The sequence below is a fragment of the Cydia fagiglandana genome, chromosome 2 (genome assembly GCF_963556715.1).
Source record: "Cydia fagiglandana chromosome 2, ilCydFagi1.1, whole genome shotgun sequence".
NCBI lineage: Eukaryota > Metazoa > Arthropoda > Insecta > Lepidoptera > Tortricidae > Cydia > Cydia fagiglandana.
The window spans coordinates 26,740,527-26,766,842 of record NC_085933.1 but is presented as its reverse complement, the minus strand read 5'-3'; the positions used below and the strand labels follow the sequence as shown (position 1 = coordinate 26,766,842).

At 41.1% G+C, this 26,316-nt stretch overlaps 2 protein-coding genes and 1 non-coding gene across 3 annotated transcripts in view; 2 read left to right on the top strand and 1 right to left on the bottom strand.

The window, feature by feature from the left end:
* LOC134679533 (juvenile hormone epoxide hydrolase-like) overlaps positions 1–26,316 on the bottom strand; it is a 331,027-nt gene that overhangs the window by 250,455 nt on the left and 54,256 nt on the right. The window lies entirely within an intron of this gene.
* On the top strand, positions 20,776–26,214 carry LOC134679712 (chymotrypsin-1-like). The gene is made up of 7 exons (XM_063538654.1): positions 20,776–20,828; positions 22,073–22,256; positions 22,744–22,888; positions 23,763–23,864; positions 24,355–24,501; positions 25,138–25,236; positions 26,074–26,214. Exons 1-7 carry the CDS (start codon positions 20,783–20,785, stop codon positions 26,203–26,205), a joined length of 855 nt encoding a protein of 284 aa, XP_063394724.1. The 5' UTR covers positions 20,776–20,782; the 3' UTR covers positions 26,206–26,214.
* On the top strand, positions 21,268–21,351 carry Trnal-cag (transfer RNA leucine (anticodon CAG)). The gene has a single exon. It is a non-coding gene; the product is annotated as a tRNA-Leu (tRNA).

Below are 26,316 nucleotides of genomic sequence, written 5' to 3'. Positions count from 1 at the left end.
CGCTAGATGGCGCCACTGTGTATGCGCAGCGTTAGTTCCAAAGGTCTCCGCTAGATGGCGCCACTGGTTAGTTCACCCTACTCCCCGCTAGAGGCGCCACTGTCTATGCGCAACGTTAGTTCCGAAAATATCCGCCAGCCCCGCCAGAGGGCGACAGTATGTATGCGCCGCTGGTTAGTTCACTCTACTCCCCGCTAGAGGCGCCACTGTGTATGCGTAACGTTAGTTCTAAAAATCCCCACCAGCCCTGCCTGGGGGCGACAGTATGTATGCGCAACGTTAGTTCCAAAAATCCCCGCCAGCCCTGCCTGGGGGCGACAGTATGTATGCGCAACGTTAGTTCTAAAAATCCCCACCAGCCCTGCCTGGGGGCGACAGTATGTATGCGCAACGTTAGTTCCAAAAATATCGGCCAGCCCCGCCGGAGGGCGACAGTATGTATGCGCCGCTGGTTAGTTCACTCTACTCCCCGCTAGAGGCGCCACTGTGTATGCGCAACGTTAGTTCCTAAAATTTCCGCCAGCCCCGCTGGAGGGCGACAGTATGTATGCGCAAGGTTAGTTCTAAAAATCCCCCGCCAGAGGGCGACAGTATGTATGCGCAACGTTAGTTCCAAAAATCCTCACCAGCCCTGCCTGGGGGCGACAGTATGTATGCGCAACGTTAGTTCCAAAAATCCCCACCAGCCCTGCCTGAGGGCGACAGTATGTATGCGCAACGTTAGTTCTAAAATTCTCCCGCCAGAGGGCGACAGTATGTATGCGCAACGTTAGTTCTAAAAATCTCCACCAGCCCTGCCTGGGGGCGACAGTATGTATGCACAACGTTAGTTCCAAAAATCCCCGCCAGCCCTGCCTGAGGGCGACAGTATGTATGCGTAACGTTAGTTCCAAAATTATCCGCCAGCCCTGCCTGGGGGCGACAGTATGTATGCGCAACGTTAGTTCTAAAAATCCCCACCAGCCCCGCCTGGGGGCGACAGTATGTATGCGCAACGTTAGTTCCTAAAATTTCCGCCAGCCCCGCTGGAGGGCGACAGTATGTATGCGCAAGGTTAGTTCTAAAAAGCCCCCGCCAGAGGGCGACAGTATGTATGCGCAACGTTAGTTCCAAAAATCCCCACCAGCCCTGCCTGAGGGCGACAGTATGTATGCGCAACGTTAGTTCTAAAATTCTCCTGCCAGAGGGCGACAGTATGTATGCGCAACGTTAGTTTCAAAACCATCCGCTATGAAATGAATAGATGTCTCCACTTTGTATGTGAGTTGTTGAATCGCTTAAATGAATAGATATCCCTAGTGGCGCCTTCGTCGGTGGACACCGCTAGTTAGTTCCAAAAATCCCCGCCAGGCCCGCCAGAGGGCGACAGTATGTATGCGCAACGTTAGTTCCAAAAATCCCCGCTAGCCCCGCCTGAGGGCGACAGTATGTATGCGCAACGTTAGTTCTAAACTTTCCCCGCCAGAGGGCGACTGTATGTATGCGCAACGTTAGTTCTAAAACCATCCGCTATGATATGTATAGATGAGCAGCCGTCTGAGTATTTCTAAAAAAGTCCGCAGAGTCAGAGGGGGTTCATGGTAAGTTAATTAATCTTGGTCAAGCAAATCTAGTCAGTAGAAAAAGGCGGCAAATTTGAAAAATCGTGGGCTACCAACACTACGTTTGAATAGTTCGAAAATCGTGTGTCATTTATATCTTATCTGTGGAACTGTTTTGTTTACATTTCATCGCTGTTCGATGTACATTCCTGCCTTTTGTTCGTTTCCTAGGGTTACCATACTTTAGTTTGCTTTACATTGCTTCTGACATATCCGGCTTGACAGACTATCGATTCGCTTAACAATATAGATGTCGCTAGTGGCGCCTCGTCAGTGGACACCGCTAGTTAGTTCCAAAAACATCCGCTATGAAATTGCAAAAAGGCCCATCATGTTTGTTTTAAAATATGAGACATATATCGGCGTTTTTTGTTAATACCACGTCAGTGGCAAACAAGCAGACGACCCCGCCTGGCAGTAAGCAGTCACCGTAGCCTATGAACGCCTGCGAATTCTATAGTTTACACGGATGCACTTTTATTTGCGGTTGGTTTTGTCGCTTGTGCTTATCAAATGTATGGAGTTTGTAGTTTACCAACCGTAAAGGGGTTTTTCTTTTATTATACCACATTGGTGGCAAATAAGCATACAGTCCGTCTGATGGTAAGTTGTTATCGTAGCCTTTGGACGCCTGCAACTCCAGGGTGGATACAAGCGCGCTGCCGACTGCCCAAAGATTCAATAACTTTGTTTTAAAATATGAGGCTTATATCGGCGTTTTTTTTAATACCACGTCAGTGGCAAACAAGCAGACGACCCCACCTGACAGTAAGCAGTCACCGTAGCCCATGGACGCCTGCGAATTCAATAGTTTACACGGATGCACTTTTATTTGCGGTTGGTTTTGTCGCTTGTGCTTATCAAATGTATGGAGTTTGTAGTTTACCAACCGTAAAGGGGTTTTTCTTTTATTATACCACATTGGTGGCAAATAAGCATACAGTCCGTCTGATGGTAAGTTGTTACCGTAGCCTTTGGACGCCTGCAACTCCAGGGTGGATACAAGCGCGCTGCCGACTGCCCAAAGATTCAATAACTTTGTTTTAAAATATGAGGCTTATATCGGCGTTTTTTTTAATACCACGTCAGTGGCAAACAAGCAGACGACCTCGCCTGACAGTAAGCAGTCACCGTAGCCCATGGACGCCTGCGAATTCTATTGTTACCACGGATGCATTTTTATTTGCGGTTGGTTTTGTCGCTTGTGCTTATCAAATGTATGGAGTTTGTAGTTTACCGACCGCAAAAAGATCCAGATTTTTTTTTTTATATACTACGTCGGTGGCAAACAAGCATCCGGCTCACCTGATGGTAAGCAGCCACCGTAGCCTTTGGACGCTTGCAAGTTCAGACTTTTGAAACCTATACATCATCATCATCATCATCATCATTATTATCATTAGACCCTCAGGAAAACCTCGACAGGGGACACCTCCGGCCCCCCTGCTCATGTAGTATTTAGGGTTTCTAGCACACTTATTTACGGTTGATTTTGTCTCTTTTGGTTATCAAATGTAGTTTGTAGTTTGCAGACTGCAAAAAGGCCCAGATTTTTTTTTTTTTAATAATACGTCGGTGGCAAACAAGCATCCGGCTCACATGATGGTAAGCAGTCAACGTAGCCTATGGATGCCTGCAACTTTAGAGTTGTTACATGCGCGTTGCCGACTGCAAAAAGGTTCAATAAGTTTTTTTCTTTTTTTATATACCACGTCGGTGGCAAACAAGCACACGGCCCGTCTGGTAGTGAGCAGTCACCGTAGCCTATGGACGCCTGCAATTTCGAGATGTTACATGCGCGTTGCCGATCGTTGAGATGTAGACCGTGACGTTCGAAAACAAAAAGTCGTATGTGACTGTAAACTTCCATTCACCGTAGAATTTGACAGATAGAGAGAGTTTGAATTAAGTATTGTAACCTTAGTCAGATAATGAAGCTTATTTGAAAGATTATTAACTCTAAGTACTAGAAATAAAGTAGATTTTACTAATGCTGTAATTCTGTAATGCGACATGGTCATGAAACTCGTGCGATGTTGGGGGTATACTCTTCAATCTTTTCAATCGGAATGGTCAGAGGTCAGAGTTCAGAGGTCAGAAAGTCCGTGAGGGACAGAACATACGCAAAGTGAAGAAATTGAAAACACGTTTTAATATACCTGACAACATATCAAGCATAACCTACGTAACTTGGTCGGGTTATTTGTTACCTAACATAAACCATACTAAATTCACTGTGGGGAATTAAAAAAAAATGTGAGTGTGTGACACGGACAAACAATAATAACGCTTTCTCTGCTACTCCTACTGAAAGATTACATAAGACTATCTCGTTTGGTCATTTCCCCCTCCCAGTCCCTCCCCCCACCAGTTCCAATTATAATATCATAAATGAGATCACAATACCTGCAACCTGTAACTGACGCATACGCTTTCTAAAATTAATTAAAAAATCAGAAAATAACAATGGAGTACGTCATTGAACTCGTTGCGAGGCTGTGGTTTAGTAACAAGGGGTTAGGGTACAATTATAAATGTGGAGATAGCGACGAAACAAATATTGCATTCATCTCATCAATCGAGGCGCTGGCACCTGACGTGGACATTTACAAGTGGGAGGCGGCCCGGATCGATCTCAAGAAGCTTCTGGAGGAGAGGAGCATCCTTCAGTTACACTCGGGATACCATGCGGAGGGGCTTTTGCTGGAGGTGCTAAGAAAACACAACATTAGATCATTCCTCTCCGTGCCTCTTAAACAGAAAACTTTAATCTGGAAAGACGCGGGGGTGTGGTTCGTAGAGGTGACCAACCCGAAAATCATCAAGAGAACTTATGTGTTTTTTGACTTCGAATAAGTGTACGTCTGTGTATGTCTGAAATAAAAAAATGTTTAAAAGTGAATGACTATTTATTTATTTACCAATCATTTAGGTATTTTATAATGTTCCCAATGCGAGTACAAAAAAAATGCAAAAGCTGGTTTTTCAAAATTCGTTGTTAAGGGGCTCCTTGGCGCTAATGACATTCGATCTGAATCCTTTAGTTTTCTAATGTTTTTAAAGTGAGAACTTCTTTAGCGGCGTTGGGCACTTTCTGAGACAGCGATCACGTGATCGTAACGTTTAGATGGCCACTCAAATAGATGGCAATTAAATCAATAAAGAAAAACTCAATGACATTACATGAAAAAGGTTCTAATCTTGTACGGGTTGAAATACGAGGATCTCACAGTTACATTCAAACTTTATATCACTCAAATATAATTCAATAAAGCTACATCTTGATGAAATCGCTAATAAAAGTGAACTCTAGTAATGGTGAATAAAACTCAAAATATCATGATCAAATATATTTAGATGCGAGATCTGCAAGGTAACTTTACAATTTCTATTCGAATTTTAAAGAATTAACTGTACAAATTTGAATTTTAAACAAGCTCACTGACCAGCAATTTCGGACTAAAGTTTTTCAATAGAAAGGAGGATACATAGTGCTGCAGACATTTTGGCCTAGTCATTGAGTTTTCACTTCTGTCGGCACTCCCGGAGTGCAAACCGTTGTTTTTTTGTAGCTATAATAGCAACGACTTTTAGCAATATAGTATGCCATATTTACTTCAAAGTTCATTGTCTTCGAGATATTCGACATCAAGTTGAACAATTTTAGGTCAACAACCTGGTTTTCAGGCCATAGCTTTTGTGTTAATTATTTTAAAATTTACATCTCTGACCAGTTTTTAGAGACGTCAAAGACAAACCCAAATATGCAGATTTCGTACATGTAAGATCCTTCACAGCAATCCAGCTACGAAAAAAGTGTTATTTTTAGACAATGTTTAAAAAAATCATAAAAAAATAAGTATTCATTAGTTTCAAAATCCGGTAGACAAGAATGGAGATTAAAGATTGAAGAATCGGTAGCCATTTGTCTTATAATTCTATCTGAAGTGTAAATGTAGAAGTAACGGCTCAAACCTTGTCAAATATCGATGAAAACCGCGGGGAGCCCCTTAAGGTGAGGTTGTGTAGAGCAATGTTTCAGAGTTACTAAGCGTGTGTCATCATCGCCGTTAAAATATATCAAGTCTCGATTTCAAACAAAAACAAGACCTAACCTAATCAAAGCAAGTGCTATACCATCTACATATTATGCATAGTAGGTTCTGCCATCTTGTGGGTCCCATTGGAAGCATAAACGTCACATTTACGTCTCACGCCAAAAATCAGATGGCTCCTATGCTGTATAGTTCATGCATGCTCCCTATTGTCAGTTCAGTACGGTGGCGCTTAAGCAATGTCAATGTGAAAACAAATCCGTTTAAAATTACAAGGAGGGATTTCATATCATCGCTAAGTAGGCGAAAGTGTGTCTGTCTGTCTGTCTGTCTGTCTGTTACCTCTTCACGCTTAAGCCGCTGAACCGATTTAGTTGAAATTTGGTATAGAGATAGTTCGAGTCCTGGGGAAAATCAGGGATATCATTCCTGAAGAGAGTGCAAAGGCGGGTGGAATTGAAAGGGTTAATGGCATTGCCTAATAATTGAAGTAAGCAATGAGCATATTGAATGATTGCTATTAGCATTATCCAGGCGCTATACCTACTTTAGCTGCTGTCACTAATTCCACGCAGAAGAAGTCGCGGGCAAAAGCTAGTATTTCAATATTTTCGCTAGGATTTTTTGATTGTTTAGTACAAAAATCAACTTTACTTAAATGTAATAAGGTTGACATCTGTTGCGGGGTAGCAGAACTTCTGTGATTGTAGCTCAACTATGCGACGCTAGATGGGCTACTCGTATCTTCAAAAATAAAAATCGTAGATGCAATTTCGACATAATTTCCTTTACTGTAAAGTTCAAATTATTGTAATGGGCTAGGGCTCATAGGATAATCTCTTTCGAAATAAGAAAATATGGTCAATCATCCTTTAGATAGCGTTGCGTTTGTAGTAGTGTGCATGTTGACGACATAGGTTTCCAGACCGCAGGGAAGCATCATATATTTGTTAATGCCTGGAAGATTGAGGCCTGTCTGCCCATGCTGATGCTAGCTCTGAGCTTATTGAATTGCCTTTCTTGGAACTCTTCAACGTACTTTCGGTCATTGGTTCATTTGTCTTAGAGTTTGGTAAAATGACATTCGGTGTATATGTTCAGTGGGCATGCTAAGGGTTATATTTGCAAAAACCCAGGTGTTGAGTTTGGTTAATGCTTGAGAGCTCCATGTGCATTTGGCCTGTTTAGTGTCCATATTATGCAGACGCACTGCTTGCCACCATTTGAATATTGTCTTTAGAGCTCTTTGCATTAGGTTGGATATCGTGTGGAAGAAGAAGTTTTGGGTAGAAACGATGTTAGACTAATAATGGACTGACGGATATAGGCTGTCAGTAGTCCTTTTTCCCTGCTTTTGCTATGAAGTTTACCTTGACCCGAGTCCAATTATCTGGTACGATTCACCACGCGAAACTTGCTCTGAATATTATGGCCAGATGCAGATTGCTGTAAAAGCGCCGCTGATTTAAATCAAAAAGTTTGGTCTAAAGATGTTTGTTGCTATATTCCAGTCGATATTGCGTGCCACTGTGGATTCGAGGATTCCTATGGGCGCAAAGCTGTGTTTATTACTGGTTGAGTATGAACCGGGGAAGTGGGTGTCTCTGAGCAAGTTCCTCTTCCGTGTTCATAAATGTGCCATCTAGTGTTTAAGGAGACCGAGATAGTTGGTTGGTGTCTTGGAGAGTATTATGTAAGTTCATGCTCCTTTATGAGTTTGGGCAATATCAGGAGGCACCCCGTACGATTGCCCTGTCTAGACGGAACCTTCTCCATTATCTTATTTTTGCCTCCCATATTTGTTTATTATATTCAGTCAATGCTCTATGATACGCGTAGTACCATACCCATTCTGTTAACAATTAAAACAGATCAATTCCAAAACCTGTTCTGTTGTGATCTGTTCTGTTCTATCTTGTTCTGTTCTGTTCTATCTTGTTCTGTTCTGTTCTATCTTTTTCTGTTCTAACCTGTTCTGTTGAGAGCTGTTCTGTTGTGATCTGTTCTGTTCTAACCTGATCTGTTATGATCTGTTCTGTTGTGACCTGTTCTGTTGTGACTTGTTCTGTTGCCGCGCGCACCCGAGTTGCATACATTGCCATTGTTAGTAGCTCGGTACCACTTACAGGGCTAGCGGGTCTTATTTGAAATGTTCTTTGTCTTATGGGCAGTTGTGTTAAAGTCTGTCACAACCCTACTGTGTTCTTATGAGGTGTCTGCATTAACGCAATCATCAAGGGCGTCGGTTCACTGTTACTTTTTTTACTGTGGTTCCGTCTAGACAGGGCAATCGTACGGGGTGCCTCCTGATATTGCCCAAACTCATAAAGGAGCATGAACTTACATAATACTCTCCAAGACACCAACCAACTATCTCGGTCTCCTTAAACACTAGATGGCACATTTATGAACACGGAAGAGGAACTTGCTCAGAGACACCCACTTCCCCGGTTCATACTCAACCAGTAATAAACACAGCTTTGCGCCCATAGGAATCCTCGAATCCACAGTGGCACGCAATATCGACTGGAATATAGCAACAAACATCTTTAGACCAAACTTTTTGATTTAAATCAGCGGCGCTTTTACAGCAATCTGCATCTGGCCATAATATTCAGAGCAAGTTTCGCGTGGTGAATCGTACCAGATAATTGGACTCGGGTCAAGGTAAACTTCATAGCAAAAGCAGGGAAAAAGGACTACTGACTGCCTATATCCGTCAGTCCATTATTAGTCTAACATCGTTTCTACCCAAAACTTCTTCTTCCACACGATATCCAACCTAATGCAAAGAGCTCTAAAGACAATATTCAAATGGTGGCAAGCAGTGCGTCTGCATAATATGGACACTAAACAGGCCAAATGCACATGGAGCTCTCAAGCATTAACCAAACTCAACACCTGGGTTTTTGCAAATATAACCCTTAGCATGCCCACTGAACATATACACCGAATGTCATTTTACCAAACTCTAAGACAAATGAACCAATGACCGAAAGTACGTTGAAGAGTTCCAAGAAAGGCAATTCAATAAGCTCAGAGCTAGCATCAGCATGGGCAGACAGGCCTCAATCTTCCAGGCATTAACAAATATATGATGCTTCCCTGCGGTCTGGAAACCTATGTCGTCAACATGCACACTACTACAAACGCAACGCTATCTAAAGGATGATTGACCATATTTTCTTATTTCGAAAGAGATTATCCTATGAGCCCTAGCCCATTACAATAATTTGAACTTTACAGTAAAGAAAATTATGTCGAAATTGCATCTACGATTTTTATTTTTGAAGATACGAGTAGCCCATCTAGCGTCGCATAGTTGAGCTACAATCACAGAAGTTCTGCTACCCCGCAACAGATGTCAACCTTATTACATTTAAGTAAAGTTGATTTTTGTACTAAACAATCAAAAAATCCTAGCGAAAATATTGAAATACTAGCTTTTGCCCGCGACTTCTTCTGCGTGGAATTAGTGACAGCAGCTAAAGTAGGTATAGCGCCTGGATAATGCTAATAGCAATCATTCAATATGCTCATTGCTTACTTCAATTATTAGGCAATGCCATTAACCCTTTCAATTCCACCCGCCTTTGCACTCTCTTCAGGAATGATATCCCTGATTTTCCCCAGGACTCGAACTATCTCTATACCAAATTTCAACTAAATCGGTTCAGCGGCTTAAGCGTGAAGAGGTAACAGACAGACAGACAGACAGACAGACAGACACACTTTCGCCTACTTAGCGATGATATGAAATCCCTCCTTGTAATTTTAAACGGATTTGTTTTCACATTGACATTGCTTAAGCGCCACCGTACTGAACTGACAATAGGGAGCATGCATGAACTATACAGCATAGGAGCCATCTGATTTTTGGCGTGAGACGTAAATGTGACGTTTATGCTTCCAATGGGACCCACAAGATGGCAGAACCTACTATGCATAATATGTAGATGGTATAGCACTTGCTTTGATTAGGTTAGGTCTTGTTTTTGTTTGAAATCGAGACTTGATATATTTTAACGGCGATGATGACACACGCTTAGTAACTCTGAAACATTGCTCTACACAACCTCACCTTAAGGGGCTCCCCGCGGTTTTCATCGATATTTGACAAGGTTTGAGCCGTTACTTCTACATTTACACTTCAGATAGAATTATAAGACAAATGGCTACCGATTCTTCAATCTTTAATCTCCATTCTTGTCTACCGGATTTTGAAACTAATGAATACTTATTTTTTTATGATTTTTTTAAACATTGTCTAAAAATAACACTTTTTTCGTAGCTGGATTGCTGTGAAGGATCTTACATGTACGAAATCTGCATATTTGGGTTTGTCTTTGACGTCTCTAAAAACTGGTCAGAGATGTAAATTTTAAAATAATTAACACAAAAGCTATGGCCTGAAAACCAGGTTGTTGACCTAAAATTGTTCAACTTGATGTCGAATATCTCGAAGACAATGAACTTTGAAGTAAATATGGCATACTATATTGCTAAAAGTCGTTGCTATTATAGCTACAAAAAAACAACGGTTTGCACTCCGGGAGTGCCGACAGAAGTGAAAACTCAATGACTAGGCCAAAATGTCTGCAGCACTATGTATCCTCCTTTCTATTGAAAAACTTTAGTCCGAAATTGCTGGTCAGTGAGCTTGTTTAAAATTCAAATTTGTACAGTTAATTCTTTAAAATTCGAATAGAAATTGTAAAGTTACCTTGCAGATCTCGCATCTAAATATATTTGATCATGATATTTTGAGTTTTATTCACCATTACTAGAGTTCACTTTTATTAGCGATTTCATCAAGATGTAGCTTTATTGAATTATATTTGAGTGATATAAAGTTTGAATGTAACTGTGAGATCCTCGTATTTCAACCCGTACAAGATTAGAACCTTTTTCATGTAATGTCATTGAGTTTTTCTTTATTGATTTAATTGCCATCTATTTGAGTGGCCATCTAAACGTTACGATCACGTGATCGCTGTCTCAGAAAGTGCCCAACGCCGCTAAAGAAGTTCTCACTTTAAAAACATTAGAAAACTAAAGGATTCAGATCGAATGTCATTAGCGCCAAGGAGCCCCTTAACAACGAATTTTGAAAAACCAGCTTTTGCATTTTTTTTGTACTCGCATTGGGAACATTATAAAATACCTAAATGATTGGTAAATAAATAAATAGTCATTCACTTTTAAACATTTTTTTATTTCAGACATACACAGACGTACACTTATTCGAAGTCAAAAAACACATAAGTTCTCTTGATGATTTTCGGGTTGGTCACCTCTACGAACCACACCCCCGCGTCTTTCCAGATTAAAGTTTTCTGTTTAAGAGGCACGGAGAGGAATGATCTAATGTTGTGTTTTCTTAGCACCTCCAGCAAAAGCCCCTCCGCATGGTATCCCGAGTGTAACTGAAGGATGCTCCTCTCCTCCAGAAGCTTCTTGAGATCGATCCGGGCCGCCTCCCACTTGTAAATGTCCACGTCAGGTGCCAGCGCCTCGATTGATGAGATGAATGCAATATTTGTTTCGTCGCTATCTCCACATTTATAATTGTACCCTAACCCCTTGTTACTAAACCACAGCCTCGCAACGAGTTCAATGACGTACTCCATTGTTATTTTCTGATTTTTTAATTAATTTTAGAAAGCGTATGCGTCAGTTACAGGTTGCAGGTATTGTGATCTCATTTATGATATTATAATTGGAACTGGTGGGGGGAGGGACTGGGAGGGGGAAATGACCAAACGAGATAGTCTTATGTAATCTTTCAGTAGGAGTAGCAGAGAAAGCGTTATTATTGTTTGTCCGTGTCACACACTCACATTTTTTTTTAATTCCCCACAGTGAATTTAGTATGGTTTATGTTAGGTAACAAATAACCCGACCAAGTTACGTAGGTTATGCTTGATATGTTGTCAGGTATATTAAAACGTGTTTTCAATTTCTTCACTTTGCGTATGTTCTGTCCCTCACGGACTTTCTGACCTCTGAACTCTGACCTCTGACCATTCCGATTGAAAAGATTGAAGAGTATACCCCCAACATCGCACGAGTTTCATGACCATGTCGCATTACAGAATTACAGCATTAGTAAAATCTACTTTATTTCTAGTACTTAGAGTTAATAATCTTTCAAATAAGCTTCATTATCTGACTAAGGTTACAATACTTAATTCAAACTCTCTCTATCTGTCAAATTCTACGGTGAATGGAAGTTTACAGTCACATACGACTTTTTGTTTTCGAACGTCACGGTCTACATCTCAACGATCGGCAACGCGCATGTAACATCTCGAAATTGCAGGCGTCCATAGGCTACGGTGACTGCTCACTACCAGACGGGCCGTGTGCTTGTTTGCCACCGACGTGGTATATAAAAAAAGAAAAAAACTTATTGAACCTTTTTGCAGTCGGCAACGCGCATGTAACAACTCTAAAGTTGCAGGCATCCATAGGCTACGTTGACTGCTTACCATCATGTGAGCCGGATGCTTGTTTGCCACCGACGTATTATTAAAAAAAAAAAAATCTGGGCCTTTTTGCAGTCTGCAAACTACAAACTACATTTGATAACCAAAAGAGACAAAATCAACCGTAAATAAGTGTGCTAGAAACCCTAAATACTACATGAGCAGGGGGGCCGGAGGTGTCCCCTGTCGAGGTTTTCCTGAGGGTCTAATGATAATAATGATGATGATGATGATGATGATGTATAGGTTTCAAAAGTCTGAACTTGCAAGCGTCCAAAGGCTACGGTGGCTGCTTACCATCAGGTGAGCCGGATGCTTGTTTGCCACCGACGTAGTATATAAAAAAAAAAATCTGGATCTTTTTGCGGTCGGTAAACTACAAACTCCATACATTTGATAAGCACAAGCGACAAAACCAACCGCAAATAAAAATGCATCCGTGGTAACAATAGAATTCGCAGGCGTCCATGGGCTACGGTGACTGCTTACTGTCAGGCGAGGTCGTCTGCTTGTTTGCCACTGACGTGGTATTAAAAAAAACGCCGATATAAGCCTCATATTTTAAAACAAAGTTATTGAATCTTTGGGCAGTCGGCAGCGCGCTTGTATCCACCCTGGAGTTGCAGGCGTCCAAAGGCTACGGTAACAACTTACCATCAGACGGACTGTATGCTTATTTGCCACCAATGTGGTATAATAAAAGAAAAACCCCTTTACGGTTGGTAAACTACAAACTCCATACATTTGATAAGCACAAGCGACAAAACCAACCGCAAATAAAAGTGCATCCGTGTAAACTATTGAATTCGCAGGCGTCCATGGGCTACGGTGACTGCTTACTGTCAGGTGGGGTCGTCTGCTTGTTTGCCACTGACGTGGTATTAAAAAAAACGCCGATATAAGCCTCATATTTTAAAACAAAGTTATTGAATCTTTGGGCAGTCGGCAGCGCGCTTGTATCCACCCTGGAGTTGCAGGCGTCCAAAGGCTACGATAACAACTTACCATCAGACGGACTGTATGCTTATTTGCCACCAATGTGGTATAATAAAAGAAAAACCCCTTTACGGTTGGTAAACTACAAACTCCATACATTTGATAAGCACAAGCGACAAAACCAACCGCAAATAAAAGTGCATCCGTGTAAACTATAGAATTCGCAGGCGTTCATAGGCTACGGTGACTGCTTACTGCCAGGCGGGGTCGTCTGCTTGTTTGCCACTGACGTGGTATTAACAAAAAACGCCGATATATGTCTCATATTTTAAAACAAACATGATGGGCCTTTTTGCAATTTCATAGCGGATGTTTTTGGAACTAACTAGCGGTGTCCACTGACGAGGCGCCACTAGCGACATCTATATTGTTAAGCGAATCGATAGTCTGTCAAGCCGGATATGTCAGAAGCAATGTAAAGCAAACTAAAGTATGGTAACCCTAGGAAACGAACAAAAGGCAGGAATATACATCGAACAGCGATGAAATGTAAACAAAACAGTTCCACAGATAAGATATAAATGACACACGATTTTCGAACTATTCAAACGTAGTGTTGGTAGCCCACGATTTTTCAAATTTGCCGCCTTTTTCTACTGACTAGATTTGCTTGACCAAGATTAATTAACTTACCATGAACCCCCTCTGACTCTGCGGACTTTTTTAGAAATACTCAGACGGCTGCTCATCTATACATATCATAGCGGATGGTTTTAGAACTAACGTTGCGCATACATACAGTCGCCCTCTGGCGGGGAAAGTTTAGAACTAACGTTGCGCATACATACTGTCGCCCTCAGGCGGGGCTAGCGGGGATTTTTGGAACTAACGTTGCGCATACATACTGTCGCCCTCTGGCGGGCCTGGCGGGGATTTTTGGAACTAACTAGCGGTGTCCACCGACGAAGGCGCCACTAGGGATATCTATTCATTTAAGCGATTCAACAACTCACATACAAAGTGGAGACATCTATTCATTTCATAGCGGATGGTTTTGAAACTAACGTTGCGCATACATACTGTCGCCCTCTGGCAGGAGAATTTTAGAACTAACGTTGCGCATACATACTGTCGCCCTCAGGCAGGGCTGGTGGGGATTTTTGGAACTAACGTTGCGCATACATACTGTCGCCCTCTGGCGGGGGCTTTTTAGAACTAACCTTGCGCATACATACTGTCGCCCTCCAGCGGGGCTGGCGGAAATTTTAGGAACTAACGTTGCGCATACATACTGTCGCCCCCAGGCGGGGCTGGTGGGGATTTTTAGAACTAACGTTGCGCATACATACTGTCGCCCCCAGGCAGGGCTGGCGGATAATTTTGGAACTAACGTTACGCATACATACTGTCGCCCTCAGGCAGGGCTGGCAGGGATTTTTGGAACTAACGTTGTGCATACATACTGTCGCCCCCAGGCAGGGCTGGTGGAGATTTTTAGAACTAACGTTGCGCATACATACTGTCGCCCTCTGGCGGGAGAATTTTAGAACTAACGTTGCGCATACATACTGTCGCCCTCAGGCAGGGCTGGTGGGGATTTTTGGAACTAACGTTGCGCATACATACTGTCGCCCCCAGGCAGGGCTGGTGAGGATTTTTGGAACTAACGTTGCGCATACATACTGTCGCCCTCTGGCGGGGGATTTTTAGAACTAACCTTGCGCATACATACTGTCGCCCTCCAGCGGGGCTGGCGGAAATTTTAGGAACTAACGTTGCGCATACACAGTGGCGCCTCTAGCGGGGAGTAGAGTGAACTAACCAGCGGCGCATACATACTGTCGCCCTCCGGCGGGGCTGGCCGATATTTTTGGAACTAACGTTGCGCATACATACTGTCGCCCCCAGGCAGGGCTGGTGGGGATTTTTAGAACTAACGTTGCGCATACATACTGTCGCCCCCAGGCAGGGCTGGCGGGGATTTTTGGAACTAACGTTGCGCATACATACTGTCGCCCCCAGGCAGGGCTGGTGGGGATTTTTAGAACTAACGTTACGCATACACAGTGGCGCCTCTAGCGGGGAGTAGAGTGAACTAACCAGCGGCGCATACATACTGTCGCCCTCTGGCGGGGCTGGCGGATATTTTCGGAACTAACGTTGCGCATAGACAGTGGCGCCTCTAGCGGGGAGTAGGGTGAACTAACCAGTGGCGCCATCTAGCGGAGACCTTTGGAACTAACGCTGCGCATACACAGTGGCGCCATCTAGCGGGGAGTAGGGTGAACTAACCAGTGGCGCCATCTAGCGGAGACCTTTGGAACTAACGTTGCGCATAGACAGTGGCGCCATCTAGCGGGGAGTAGGGTGAACTAAATTGTCACTACCTTACGCATACATACTGGCGCCCTCTATCGAAAAAGTTGTGGCCGAAAAGCGGCACAAACACACTAGTTACTAATAGAAATTGTAAAGTTACCTTGCATACCTCGCATCTAAATATATTTGGTCATGATATTTCGAGTTTTATTCACCAGTACTAGAGTTCACTTTTATTAAAGATTTCATCAAGATGTAGCTTTATTGAATTATATTTGAGTGATATAAAGTTAGAATGTAACTGTGAGATCCTCGTATTTCAGCCCGTACAAGATTAGAACATTGAGCTTTATTGCTTAATATAAAAGTCCAGTTTTAATTAATTGACCTGATTATGATACGTTATGATTATGACTAAAGTTCTTTGGTGAATAATAACATTGTCCGTGACACATGACGTCAGCGTTACGTTACGCGTTACGCTGAATAGAGTTTATAATTTTTCCCCCCCTCAAAAAGTGCTCAGCGCCGCTAAAGAAGTTTTCACTTCAAAAACGCTTTTCATTAAAAGACGTCAATTTTCTAATGCTAAAAATCGAACTATAACGATGAGTACCTAGATGAGTTACACGAATTACACGATTCAAAATTTCTCACTTATCAGAAGGTGCGCAGCCAATGTGCCAATCGTTAACGCTCCTTAGCGAACGAAACGCAACTGTCACTGTCGCAATAATATGGAAGAGTGACAGAGATATGACTACGCTACGCTACGGAGCATGAAAGATTCGCATGTTGGGTAAGAACCCAATTCCGGTATCAAAGAGCTTTGAAAGCTAAGCCAGCTTCCAGCGACACCTAGACAAGCCGAGCCAATAAAGTAGTCAAGCATATATGATAAAACTCATTGTGCAAAAGGCGAACTTAATGCCATTTAAGGCATTCTCTACCAGTCAACCTTTAGGCAAAGCAGATAAGTTAAACCATATAAACCATTATACAATGTACTTGTAATTTAGTACCGTAAAATGGGGTGAGTAGGTATAGGGATTGCATGGAGAGATGGGTTATGAATGGGGAGAGAAGGGATGCCAGGGGGTGTCATGGTTTTTAAAAGCTACCTAAATAATGTTTTCTTATTACATAGTGATATTCATAAGAAAAAAATCGAATCAACAATGTTCCAAAATCACCTTTGTATGAAATCCTATCTCACCCCAACTACGCGGTACTACGGGGTGAGGAGGGATATTGTGTTTATCGGTAAAGTTATGAACTGGAACTACCCAAAATCATAAAAAAAAAAATACAAACGTCCGGGACATTTATTATATGTACCATTCAGTTTACAAATGTAAAAACAAAATGCTATCGAGGTTTGAATGTCAGTTTTCTCCCTACTCACCCTATTTTACGGTACCTACTTACCCCAAAGAACGGCTACAGCTACCAACCGCCACATCTCCCTGATCGCGACTGTTCAATAAACAATGTGAAAACACGAGAAACTGGGCATTTCTTGTTTTCGGAACCTCGGGCAGCTATTGGTAAACACTAATACCAGGTATCTGAGGGCCTACCGCGAACCACGTTTGACGTGTTGCCTCTCTGTCGTACTTGTAAATTCGTTAATAAGTGTGACAGGGAGGCAGCTCGTCGAACGTGGTTCACGGTAGGCCCTCTGACGTCAATCGTCATCTGACGTCTGTGAAAAACATATCCTCCCTCTTCCACCAGTCAGGCAATACCTGTTCGATGACACTGTATGTACCTACATTACATCTAAGGCATCTACCCGACTTAAAAGGCCACCCCACACTAATAGCGTCTTTTGAGCGTCGGCATCTAGTCAGCGCTATGGAAAATGGCGTCGCTGCGCAGTTGTGCCAACCAGCCGTATTCGAACAATGAGATACGTCAGATACTAGATATTGAAACGATATGGATTGAATATGTCAGTGTCAAACAAGTGTGAAAAGTGACGTTTTTGTTTGAAGAACGTTGCGTCGAGCAGCGGCCGTAGAGTTAACTAGACGCAGACGCTCGGAAGACGCTAGTGTGGGTCTCCCAAAGGATAGAGTTATTATGCATCATGCAATAAAAAATACCCTTCCTCTTCCACCATCATCATCATCATCTTAAAGTCTATTGCAGATTATAGAAACAGTGTCAGGTAGGGCGAAATAGTTTTTCATGGCTGGGTAAGCCAATAAAATACGGGAGCGGCAAACACGCCCACACACCTGGCAGGTGCAATGTGTCCTCTTCCACTGAGCGGAGTGATGTTAACGGAATTGGTATAGATAATTCCAACTGAAATGGTAAATTAAGGTCAATATTAACGTAATTAACGCTAATTAATCATTAGGGTTGATATTGTTTAAACCAGTTCCGTTAACACCACTCCGCTACACCGAAAATGCTATAAAATTTACATCTACCCGGCTTATAAAGCGTAGAGTTCTTTTTTTTTCAAAACACGCCGTTTTCCTCGCCAATGTGTACGCAGCATTATAGCCTGCATTTATAGTTTGTATGGCGCTATGCAATTTCATCATACGTGCTCGCGTTATGCAAGTTGCATTGAGTGATTATAACGGTACGAGCAATGTTAGGTCGCTTATTGTGCACCAGCCATATGAGATGCATGACAATATTTTAACCGACTTCAGAGACAGGAAATTCTCAATAGCTGCTATTATTACATTAATATGTATATGTCGCAGTCAAAAGTGTGAACTGGTCAAAAGAACTTTTAACCGACAAAAACAGGCAAAACTGCTTTTTACTGAGCATGTTGGTCAAAAGTAGTTTTACCTGAAAATCATTGGTTAATAGTAATTGTGACTGTTACTATCACTCAAAAGTACTCGCAGAGATAGGTAGGTTAGGGTTTTTTTTTTTTGCTACGCCCAAAAAACGAAACTGTTCCCTGAGATAGGTAGTGTAGGGTTATTTTTTTTTTTTGCTACGCCCTAAAAACGAAACTGCTGCCAGAAATAGGTACTTATGATTTTCAGGTAAAACTACTTTTGACCAACATGCTCAGTCAAAACCAGTTTTGCCTGTTTTTGTCGGTTAAAAGTTCTTTTGACCAGTTTACACTTTTGACTGCAACATATATACATATTTAAGCGCTTGTCCACGTATTATAGGTCTTTTTTACATATGTTTAATTGTCAAAGAAGGGGTATTTAGATGAAGAGTGGAAATGGTATTTTTTTAAAGCTATTATAGGCTTTTTTATGACTTACTCAATGAATGTCACTGGGTAAAGGAAGGAATAGTGTGGCCCGATAGAAAATAGCCGGGTATCCGTTACTCTTTGACTCTTCCTATTGGACATTGAATCTGCTTATACGAGTATTATATGTAAAATAAGTTGGTTTTGAATCCAGGTGACCAAATGACGTGATAATAATAGGACCAACTGTGGACCGTGATCTGTTCCAACGAATGGACTAGATTTTTTTGAAGTCGGTCAATCAATTCTAGTGTAAATATGTTTACTCCATCTAAAATCCAAAAGCAATTGCTGTCAAGCACCACCATAATTTAGACGCTAACCTATAAACCTTCATTTCAAATGCAACGTTTCATGCACAATTACCATCGAGCTGCATTTAAATCGATACACACTTTATTGACATTGCTTGTTCTTCTAACTTGTACTTTATTGTTTACACAATAAGGTTGGTTTTTTATTATCCACCGGAACCAGATACGTTGTCTGGTGTGTAAGTGATCGAAATTGCCCGTTTCCTCTGTGCGGTGTCGATAGAATTGTAAGAGAGGCGTGAAGATATGCGACTGAGTTGTATTTGATACTTTTGATAGCTTCATTCATAAATACGAGTAGGTAGTACCATCGCCCACACTCTTAACTGACAGTTCGTAAACCAAATTACAATCAGCATAAGGTCCACCGATGGACAGTTAACAGTGTTGCTATTTGTATGAAGTTACTTCAGTACAAGATCTAGTCATTCATAACATAAAGCTACCTGCTGCAAGGTAACTTTACAATACTTACTTACTTACTACTACTTACTACTTACTTACTTGTATCACAATAACAACAATGAGTGAACAGGAAACTAGGGGCCCGAGTCGGATTTTGAAATAGATATCTATTAGATATCTTTTAGACATCACCAAGATACAATAACAATATGTTTAAGATCTAACCTGTCAAATTTGACATTTGCGCGATTCTGGAGATACTCTTGAACGATTTCCACAGGATATGACTTAGAGATCCAATTCACCTCTAATAGATATCTTACTCTATCTAACGTAAAAGTGACATTGGTTGCCCGAATTACGCTGCAAAAGAGAACTAGTTGATATCTAAACTATAACGTATCTAGTACGTGTCGTCTCTTGTGAATATCTTGAAGTTCGAATACAGCAGTAGCTAACTAGTATCGACATGACTCCAGCAGCGCTATCAATTCATTTGTAACCATGTCCACCAACAAAATTGTGACAAACTAAACGCCTGTCAAAACTAATATAGCAATGTAATATCATAATACTCAACGTGTATGTCAGGCGCATTTCATTTTTAATTATAGGATATGAATCCGACCTGGATTATAGTCCGTATTTTTTAGCATTAGAAAGAGCTTCGCAGAAGTTCGCTTGTGGTTCTAAATCTGGCACTTTTAGCGGTAACAATTTGAATTAATTTTTATGTATTGACCATGCTACATTAGATAATTCAATAATTATTAATAATTAACGAGCCTGATAAAAACTACACGCTTGCTTCTGCGGAGTTCTTTCTAATGCTAAAAAAAACGAACTATAGATATGAATCGGATCAGTCAGTGTCAAAAGTGACGTTCTTGTTTGAAGAAACGTCACATTTGACACTGACATATCTAATTCATATCGTCTAGACCTATTTATTGACGTATTTTAAAGTTCGAATCGGGCTGTTAGGGACCAAATTTCTTAGACGCAATTTAATTTTATTTAGTACATACAGCTTGGCAAAAAAGAGTAGAAATTAAAAATTGGCAACACTGTAGTGTCGTCCCGTTTTCTTATATAAATTGGTTTGAAAGGGACGACAATACAGTGTTGCCACTTTTTAATTTCTACTCTTTTGCCAAGCTGTACCTATTTAGTTTTTTCATATAGTGTACCTACCTAAATCGTCATTACATAAGTAAATATATGCAATAGTAACTATTAGGCAAGCAGTCACATAGGGGTAAAAATATGCATAACTATTTAGCTCAATACAATATTGCATGCAAACATACATTTACATAGGTATTAAGGTATTAACTATTTTGGTATGGAAGAGGAAAGTATATAAGTAGTGGAAGTATGTGGGGAGGTTTGTTTAAAGTAGGTACCTTTAACTGTCATCATGGCTTCGTTGTTATTGGTCGTGTTTGGGATATTCCCGTTATTAGGTAAGGTCATTTTTACAATTTATAAAAATTAATTTAACAAATTTCAGACAGTCAATTGGTGTACCTTTACATAGTGAACACAGACATAATTTAAACTAAATTGACATTGTAAATTATCATACTCATTATAAGTCAGGTACGTTCTACTAAATTCTACTAAATCAAAATATTAAACTTTAGGTACTAGAGGAAAAAGAGAAGAGAGAGAGTTAGCTTAGCCTGACTCTAGGTTTAATAACTTAGTAAGAACGTGGTAAGAACTAATTGTAAGTGTTAACTCTTACTAAACTAAGATTAGATAATATATATTTGTTCTACTATCATCTTCTAAGTAGGCAGTAGGCACCGTGATAACATGACGTAACACACGTTCCAGTGATTCAAACAGCCAATTAAATAGCTTAAGCAACTGATAGCAAATTTCGCCCACCCATAACAAGTCAGGATGGCCGAGCGGTCTAAGGCGCTGCGTTCAGGTCGCAGTCCACTTCTGTGGGCGTGGGTTCGAATCCCACTTCTGACAAACTTTTTGTTTATATTAGTAAATTATTATGTTTTTATTTTTTCAAATAATTCGTTTATGTTGAACATAATCCTGACGGTAATTAGTCATAATTATAATAGGAAACTTGTATTACCTTCACAATGGAATCAATGAAACGGTAGAAAAATCAAAACTTCTTTCAAATAAGTAAAGAAAACAAAAACAAGCTAGCGAACTTTGATACACGCACCGTGTAAGTACACAGGCATTAACTTTACCCTTACATTTACTTACTACTACATTACCATTGTTATACCATTATTTATACTTTTTTTTATACCATTGTTTTACTTTAGCATTGACCCTGTTATTAGGTACCTACATTGATACTTGATACGTTCGTTTGTCATGTGTGTTCTACATAGATTTTCTATTTGTGATTTTATTTTAAAAAGAAGCAAAATACAGCGAACCACAGATATAGGAATCTTTCTATTAAAAAGTAATTTAGGTATGTCGAAAAATAGAGTTTTATTTGAGTAAATTCGTGATATCCGATCCCAACCAATTTACCTAAGTATTTAAGTAATTTATTTATTTTTAAAAATATTTTGTTTCTTTTACGCAACTGCGCCAAATATCATTATTTAACATACATACATACATTACCTAGAACGTGAATTTTAAAAATTTTGAAGAGAACTTACAAGTTATTATTGAATTTCTAATACTATAAAGTAACTAAACATTTTTAACCCAGTGTCCTCCGAGTTCTACTCATCAGAGAAGCAAGCTGACTGGGAGAGAATCGTAGGCGGCACTAAGGCTGCCAACGGTTCCTACCCCTACCAGGCTTCGCTGCGGGTCTACGGCGTGTGGCACTTCTGTGGAGCCTCCATTTTGACCCCTAGGGTCATACTCACAGCAGCACATTGCGTGGAACGGTACCTTCGTTGCTTTTACTATCCTTCTAAATTAGACGGGAGACTAGGCCTTAAAAGTCCTGACTAAGCTAGCCAGAACTATAATAGTTTAGGTAATCTATTTTATATTAATATATTTATAAATGTTCGTATTTTTATATATATTTTTTTAACAAAATTGGAGTTTTACTATTTAGAATTAAATTAGTACTTCTTATGGTAAAAACTAAATAAATTGGTAACATGCTTTCGTAATTTAGGTATATTACGAGTATAACATCCACTAAATACATGCATTGCATTGCTTTGCTTTACATGTATGGTCTTACATACTTAATTCTGAGGATTTTTCTTTCGAATCCTATAAATAAATAAGGTGTTCATAAATTCCGAAAACTTTGTCTTGTAGTTTAAGATATGAGGGATTCATGACATTCATGAATCCCTCATATCACTATTAGATCAGAGAATAGTCATGACTATTCTCTGATGGATCCATTCTTTTCAGCATGCGCCCTCAATACCTCAAAGTGGTGGTGGGCACCAACCAGCTCCTCGCCGGCGGGACCCCGTACGGGGTCCGCAAGATCGTCTACCACGAGAACTACGACAACTACGAGATCGTCAACGACATCGCCATAGTATTCACGCAGGTTACATATCAGAATACCTACCAGCGATTGATTTAAGTACCTATTGCTAAAACACCAAATTTTTAAATACCTACCGAACATATTACCTTAACATTGAAAGAACTAAGAAGTGTAAATAAACAAATGGACGAAATACCATGGAGAAGCGCTGGGTGGCCTAGCGGTGAGAGCGTGCGACTTGCAATCTGGAGGTCGCGGGTTTAAACCCCGGCTCGTACCAATGAGTTTTTCGGAACTTATGTACGAAATATCATTTGATTTTTACCAGTCGTTTTTCGGTGAAGGAAAACATCGTGAGGAAACCGGACTAATCCCAGTAAGGCCTAGTTTACCCTCTAGGTTGAAAGGTCAGATGGCAGTCGCTGTCGTAAAAACTAGTGCCTACGTCAAATCATGGGATTAATTGTCAAGCGGACCCCACGCTCTCATGAGCCGTGGCGAAATGCCGGGATAACGCGAGGAAGAAGGACGAAATACCATTAACCTAATGCACGAAATAAGTACTTAATGCACGGTTTACCTGATGCACAAAACACCTAAAGCTGATATATCTAATGTCTTCTTCTTCCTGCCCTTATCCCAGTTTATCTGGGGAGGCTATTCTCGTTGTCGTTGGTGCAAGTTTCTGATATACCTAGTACGATATTCCTTGATTAGTTGATTTACCTTTCGGTATCGTCTTGGGTCGACCCATTCGTTTTTCGTCAAGTTCTTAAATTAGTCCTATTCTGCTTTCGTCACACATTCTACATTGAAAGCCACCGACGATTGTGACGAATGTAGAATGGGTGACGAAAGCAGAATAGGACTAATTTAAGAACTTGACGAAAAACGAATGGGATGACCCAAGACGATACCTACCTTTCATGTGCAGGAGGAGATTGAGTTTAGCAGCACGGTGGACGCTATAGAACTCAATGATGAGCCTGTGGAGAAAGGAGAGGATCTGATCTTGACGGGGTGGGGGACGACTTCTGTAAGTAATCTACTACCTGAGGAAGGTGTTTTCTATTCTAAAGTCCATTGCCTATGCTATATCTATATCTAAATGTCCGTCATGACTTATAATCGTATCAGCTGAAAGGCTTTGAGATAACTATGACACACCAATCAAAAAGATCTCAAATTATCCACAATCCTGGTCGTACGATGCCCGCATACAACGGTGTCCTTACTCCTTACATCGTCAATTATCTTGGCAACATCATCTGTACAACTGGTTAGGGGCCCTTTTGCTTTCCAGTCGATACTTTAAAACCTTTGCCATTCGGTCCTGCGTCCCCTATACAAACTTCCATCAGGTAGAATGTAAATGTAAATTGCAGGCAGCACTGTTGCCGCAGCAGTCAGGAGAATTTTTTTAAACAAATTTTGAGGTGAATCTCACTTAGACGATGTTACTTTTGGGTAAAGATAGTTTTTCCTAATTTTCTAGAATGAAATGTACAATGTAAAGTATTTTCCAGTACCCCGGGCGTCTCCCCAACGATCTCATGCAGTTGGAACTGAAAGCCATCACGTACGAAGAGTGCAAGAAGGCCCACGAAAACATCAATGCGGTCTACGAAACTCAGATCTGCGCGCTGACTAAGAGGGGAGAAGGGGCTTGTCATGTGAGTCCCTCTTTGACAGTCTTTTACTCAACATAAATACACTCAATGACACTAGAGAGCCTTGTGGTATACCAAAAACTGCACATACACTTGATTTCATAATGAACTTATAAACATTCGGCATATGTAGACGGGTTGGCAGTTTTGTCAAAGTAAAATCATCGGCTACAGATTTTGCCATATCACGTCTCTCGCCGGGCTGTCCGTGAACGGGTTAATGCATAGACTAGGAATCCTCTAGACCGAGTTTAGAGCAATTATTTCATGCAACCGATGCTGCCAAAAATGCGGGGGTGCGCGGGACGAGGTGACCGTTCAAAGACACGGACGTCACACAAAGACACTTTCGATTCGAACATGGAGTAAAATTACCGTATGCGTGGCAGAGGGGGTAGCGCGACTATGCTAAGTCTGGAGGATGTTTTGTCTGTGGGTTAATGTTGCTGTTTCTATTCTGATGGCTTAGCCAAGGTGACGATCGCTTGCACTTCGCCATCGAATAGATTTGTGTCTCTCTATCACTCTTTCATATTAATTAGTGTGACAGTGAGTTGCGTTTCGTTCGCTACGTAGCGTTAGCGATTGGCATATTGTCTACGAGGCCAGGAGCAGGAATTACTTTTGAATTGTTTTCAGGGAGACTCCGGAGGCCCCTTGGTCCGCGAGGGTCGCCAGATCGGCGTCGTGTCGTGGGGCATTCCCTGCGCCAGGGGCAAGCCGGATGTCTACACTAAAGTGAGTGTACTATCCATCCGCTCATTTTAAAAACTTAATACCGTAAAATGGGGTGAGTTGGGTGAAATTTGACTTTAAAACCTCGATAAAATTTTATTTTTACATGTGAAAACTGAATGGTGTATATAATAAGTGGTTCGGACGTTTGTATTTTAGTTTGTATTTTATTTTGGGTAGTTCCATTTCATAACTTTGACGATAAAGAGGAAAACCCACCTCACCCCGTAGTGCCTCGTATTTGGGGTGAGAGGGTTTTTCATACAAAGGTGATTTTGGAAGATTGTCGGATCCATTTTTTTTATTATACGTATTACTATAGCCCCATTTTAAATTGGAATACATTATTTTTGTAGCAGTAGCCTTAAAACCCTTCTCACCCCCCCCCCCTCAAACCATCTCTCCCCATTCATAACCCAACTCTCCCCACGAAACCTACTCACCCCGTTTTACGGTACTTCTAATTTTCCATTGGTCTACGTTTAGTTTTAAAAACCATTATTAAGAACATTAGCCGAAGTTGAAATCTGTTTACATAACCGACGTTTGTAAACGTTTAAAATCTTAGTTGTGATCTTTTGTTGAAGATTGGGATACGACCGATGTAGTAGACAATGGCAGAACAAACATTATTATTATTCTCTTTTATACGAGTGTGTATAAATGGGGCATTATCTATGAAAAGGGACCTTATTGTCGATGGCGCATACGCCGCACAACGTCGCGCGGCATTGTATTTATATCGGAGCATCGTTAATAATGGTGTAAACGCCATCGACAATAAGGTCCCTTTTCATAGATAACGTCACAATTTTTTTGGTAATTTTATTTTCAATCCAGGTGGAAGCTTTCATGGGCTGGATAGAGAAGACCCTCGGGGAGGACGATGAAGACCACTGGAGATACGTCAACAAGAAGATGGAGGAGGCTGGAAGAAGGAAGACCAACAGACACCGGAACGTACGATTTTAACCGACAATCCTGAACGACATTTGCGAAATTTCGTTTTATCTGCCTCTCTATCGCTCATCCATATTCGCGCGATAGAGGCAGATAACGAAAGTTTGACTTTCGCGGTAGGCG

Excerpts from the sequence above, each read along its gene's own strand:
- LOC134679712 (XM_063538654.1), top strand. The coding sequence starts at position 20,783 with ATGGCTTCGTTGTTATTGGTCGTGTTTGGGATATTCCCGTTATTAG. Across the intron at positions 22,889-23,762 it reads TCGCCATAGTATTCACGCAG|GAGGAGATTGAGTTTAGCAG; the intron begins GTTACATATCAG and ends TTTCATGTGCAG. Across the intron at positions 25,237-26,073 it reads AGCCGGATGTCTACACTAAA|GTGGAAGCTTTCATGGGCTG; the intron begins GTGAGTGTACTA and ends TTTTCAATCCAG.